Genomic DNA, 4,786 nt, shown 5'->3' with positions numbered 1-4,786 from the left:
AGAGATATAGGTATATCGTATCATGTCGGTGAATGCGGACCTGCAGAAGGAGCGGGCGGCGGCCACTTTGGACAGCGAGGACTTTGCCCGCTGGTGGGCGGGCGGTGCGTTCCATTTGGAGGAGCGTCGCGCCCTGGAGCGCCGTTTCTACGACGATCCCGACTTCGCGGAGGCAGTGCATCCAAGCTGTCTGTCCTACAAGGAGCGCTACGAGCAGACGGTGGCCCGCTCCACCCGATTCCTGGCCAAACTGCGCCAATGGCAGCGGGAGAAGCAGCCACAGCTCCAGCTCGATGTGAGTACGCTGAGGGACTTTCGGCTGCTCCTCTCCGGCTCCCTGGGCACCGGCCTCTTCCAGCAGAGCTTCCCCCTGCGGGTGCACTTCTCCATGTTCATGACCACTCTGCTGGGCCAGGGCACCGAGGAGCAGCAGGCCCAGTGGCTGAACCGCTCCTGGCACATGGACGGCGTCCTGGGCACCTATGCCCAGACGGAACTGGGCCACGGCACCTTTGTCCGTGGCCTCGAGACGCGGGCGGACTACGATGCGGAGCGGCAGGAATTCATCCTGAACACACCCACCCAGAGCTCGTACAAGTGGTGGCCCGGCGGACTGGGTAACACGGCCAATGTGGCCATTGTCCTGGCCCAGCTGTATGTGCGGGGCAAGCACTATGGTCTGCAATCGTTTCTGGTGAGGATTCGGGACGAGAGGACCCATGAGCCGTTGCCTGGCGTTGATGTGGGCGACATAGGACCACGTCTGGGTGGAAATGGCGTTAACAATGGCTTCCTGGGACTCCACGACGTGCGCATTCCACGAAATCAAATGCTAATGAAAAACGCCCAGGTCCTGGCTGATGGCACCTTCGTCCAGGGAAGACCTCCGCTGCTGCTCTACGGCACCATGGTCTATGTGCGTGTCATCACCCTGAAGGATGTGCTCTTTGGATTGCTGCAGGCAGCCACCATCGCCACCAGGTGAGCTAGATTAGATTGCGTAGTGTTAATGCGGCTGTCACAGCTCAAACAACTCTTGTTTTTAACTCTATAAACTGCAGAAATCAGAGAAGATTGCAGTAAGTTTATATAGGTTTTTTCAGATTAGAATCGGATTATCTTTTTCTTTACCTTCATTCATGACAGTGTTTTAATGCGTAGGAAAAGTTTGCAACGCACTTTGTATAATTGGTGTTTCAGTTTAAGACCTTAGTCTTGTATCATAAAAAAACAGCACATAAAAACAAATCCATTTGATATGGTTGACAATTATTTAATAAGAACTTAGACTTGAGTTATTTTTCAAAGTTAGTTTTCTATACTTTGATACTATGTAGTTATTGATTATCTTTTTTTTTTAAATCAAAGTATAAACCACTTAAAATTGATTTGCACAAAAATACCCTTTAGTCAATCCATCTTTTTCCTATCAGATTTTAAAATTGTAAATTTTTATAATATTCTTCAAAAATAAAAATTAGTTTGGAGTAATTTAACAAATAATATTTGTGAAAATAAAACTTATTTAATTTGTTAAATATTTGTGGTTATATAACATAAACATATCTTTGAAAAGAGAATCCATATTTTATGATTTTAAAAATGAAACTCATACGAATAATACTTAAATCAGTTAAGTTATAACAAATCATAATCACCTCATTTAAAATGCATACCTGTAACTATCCTTCCTCAGGTATTCCGTGGTGCGTCGCCAGAGCCGCATTGATGGGGATCGGCCGGAGGTGTCCGTCCTGGATCACACCACGCAGCAGGCCAAGATCCTGCCGCAGATTGCCCGTGGCGTGTGCTACCGCCTGGTGTCCGACTGGCTGTGGCGTTTCTACGAGCAGGTGCTGCAGCAGCTGGAGGGTGGTGGCCAGGGGTCCGCCACTGGCGCCAGGGGCAACTCGCTGCCGGAGCTGCACGCCCTGAGCTGTTGCCTCAAGGCGGTGGCCACCGACGAGGCCACCGAGGGCGTGGAGCTGCTGCGAAAGAGTTGCGGTGGCCATGGCTTCCTCTCGTCGGCCAACTTTGACAGCATCCATGGCCTGACCGCCGCTGCCTACACCTACGAGGGCGAGTACACGGTGCTCCTGCTGCAGACGGCTCGCTTTCTGGTCCGCCAATATGTGGACAGTCTGAAGCGGAAAGTGCTGCCCGCCAGCGTGTCCTATTTGAGGGATACGGCTCGTCTGGTCTGGGGCAAGGACCTAACGGCGAACTGTGTGCGGGCCCTCGAGATTTCGGCCCTGGAGCAGGTGCGTCAGGCCTGGCAGAGCCAGAATGGTCACAAATCGAAGAAGGTGAGTGCCGAGATGGCCAGCAATCTGGCGGGCAGGCAGCTCACCTCGGCGGCCATTGCCCATGCGCATGCCTTCTTCACGCGGAATGCGCTGGAAGAGTTGGCCAGTCTGCGTCGGAAGGGTGATCTCAGCCAGAATGTGTCCCACGTTGTGGGTCAACTGGTGGAGCTGTTCGTCATCGACACATTCCTGCGGCAGGCGGGCTGCGTGCTGCGCTGGAACAGCGGCATCAATGGCACCCAGCTGCGCTTCGTGGAGCGTCGCTACGAGGAGCTGCTGGCCCGACTGCGTCCCAATGCGGTGGCCCTGGTGGACGGCTTCGACTTCCACGATCGCGTCCTCGGCTCCACGCTGGGCTGTCACGATGGCCGCGTCTATGAGCGACTGATGGAGGAGGCCCGCAGGAATCCGGTCAACCAGGAGCCGGTCAACGCGTCCTTCCACAGCCACCTGCTGCCCATGATGCGTGGAAAGCTGTGAGACGAGGACGAAAGCTGTGGGCTAGGAATCTCCTTGCTGGCACTTTATCATACACCCTTTTTTTTTACACCTATCTTAAATATCATTGTTATTGAATATGTTATTAAAGTTCTACAAAATTATTTACCCTAACAGAGATATGCATTTTTGAATTAAATAAAATGGTTTTCCATTCTATATTACTTTTAACTTTTGTTAACTGGTTTTTATATTTTCATTATTTTTTTAAATATGTATAAATTACTAACCAAAAACAAAGCTGCCTATAATCTGGTCTATGACTGGAACTTTTTGTGAAAGATAAAACTAAATTTCCACACTATTAATAAAATAGTACTAATAAGTTAAAAAAATAAACTTCAATTCTTTCCTATTTCAATGTATAAGTAATTTTGGGAATAGCATGAATTTGTCTTTTTCTCTTAGTTGCTAAGCCTTTTCTGTTTTAATATGAACGACAATCGTAGACCGTTTAAAGAATGTAAACTCATTAATAATAAACGCAATAGGTATCGCCACTTACCAACTGAAATGATTAGCTTTCCCTTGATGAAGTTGTCTTTTTCGTTTTATTCATAACGATTTACACTGTATGCATATAGAATTAAGCTATTAAATTAGTTTACACCGAGATATAAAGACTGGGGGACACACACACAAAAAAAAAAGAGGGAATTGAAAAATTGGGCATCCGAGGTGGGGATCATCTAGAACATCTTCTTTCTGACCGCCGTGTAGCGCTCCATGTAGACATCGTAGCCATCGAGATCGGTGAACTGCTTCGAGTTGAACAGGTTGCCATCGACGGCCAGGTTGCAGATCTTCGAGTCCTTCAGGATCCTGGGCGTGAAGGCCACCGCCTGCAGGCAGTTCTCCTCGAGCCGCAGGGTCTTCAGCTTGGGACAATTGGCCACGTCCTCCGCCAGCGAGGATATTTGGTTCTGATTGAGGTTCAGTTCGGTCACGTAGAGACCACCCACCTCGGAGGGCACCTCGGTGATCCTGTTCCTCGACAGATCCAGGACATCCAGCTGCTTGAGGCCACACAACATGGTGGGGAACTCCTTCAACTGGTTATTGCTCAGGTTCACCGTCTTTAGGTGGCTGCAGTTCGCCAGTGTTTTTGGTAGCTTAGTGAGCAGATTGTCCATCAGCAGGAGCACCTCCAGCTTGGCCAGTTCGCCCACCACTTCGTTGAGTTCCACCAGCCGATTGCCACTGAGATTTAGATGCTTCAGCAGGGTCAAGTTGCCCAGTTCGTCGGGCACTCGCTCGAATCGGTTCTCGGAAAGATCGAGGGTTTTCAGGACATTCGGGTAGGCTTTCAGCTGCGGCGGGAACTCCTGAAGTCGCTGCAAGGAGATCTTCAGGATACCCGTCTTCTGGGCCGTCTCCAAATGCTGTTTAATCTGTTTATTGCCCATTTTGCAAGGCTATCTCCAGGGGACAACAAGGTGGTTCCTCCGCTAATCAATTAGTGGGGTGGCTAGCCGATGACTAATCCTGGTCCCAAACTCTGTTTATTTGAAGGGTCCGGCCTTTGTCCCTATCTCCCTAGGGCTTAACTGCAAAAAAAAAAACACTTTTAGGACCTTGCAGGTGGCCAAAACAATAAAATAATTAATGATATACGATTTCTGGGCGCAGTGTGACCGTACTTGCATTAATGGAAATGCTTTAATGGAAAGGCAGCTAAAATATATAACAATCTGGAGTGAAACTTAGCTAGACACCTGCTAGCGGAGACACAAGCCAGCGCCAAATAGCTGCTAAAAAATTAGAAAACTTAAATTTAAATTGAAAAAAATGTAAGGCTTTTAAAGAATGCAAGCAAGTGCAAGTAATAACTATAAATAATATAGAACCTTCAGTGTATTATCGAATTTTGCTATTTCTTCAAAAAAATGTCTAACACATTTAAATATTTGTCCGTTTTTTTTATCCGAATATGAACAGCTTTTTAGAAATAAGCTCTAAAAACCCAAAATAAGAATGTGAAA

At 47.9% G+C, this 4,786-nt stretch overlaps 2 protein-coding genes across 2 annotated transcripts; one reads left to right on the top strand and one right to left on the bottom strand.

The window, feature by feature from the left end:
- Positions 1-6: 6 nt before the first annotated feature.
- On the top strand, positions 7-2,918 carry LOC128264122 (probable peroxisomal acyl-coenzyme A oxidase 1). Its single transcript, XM_052999467.1, has 2 exons — positions 7-981; positions 1,697-2,918. Exons 1-2 carry the CDS (start codon positions 23-25, stop codon positions 2,784-2,786), a joined length of 2,049 nt encoding a protein of 682 aa, XP_052855427.1. The 5' UTR covers positions 7-22; the 3' UTR covers positions 2,787-2,918.
- Positions 2,919-3,336: 418 nt separating this feature from the next.
- LOC128264131 (leucine-rich repeat-containing protein 57) lies at positions 3,337-4,453 on the bottom strand. The gene has a single exon (XM_052999480.1). The coding sequence runs from the start codon at positions 4,208-4,210 to the stop codon at positions 3,494-3,496; it is 717 nt and encodes a 238-aa protein (XP_052855440.1). The 5' UTR covers positions 4,211-4,453; the 3' UTR covers positions 3,337-3,493.
- Positions 4,454-4,786: the final 333 nt, after the last annotated feature.

The sequence above is a fragment of the Drosophila gunungcola genome, unplaced genomic scaffold, assembly GCF_025200985.1.
Source record: "Drosophila gunungcola strain Sukarami unplaced genomic scaffold, Dgunungcola_SK_2 000057F, whole genome shotgun sequence".
Taxonomy (NCBI): domain Eukaryota; kingdom Metazoa; phylum Arthropoda; class Insecta; order Diptera; family Drosophilidae; genus Drosophila; species Drosophila gunungcola.
This window is presented reverse-complemented; position numbering and strand designations above follow the sequence as displayed.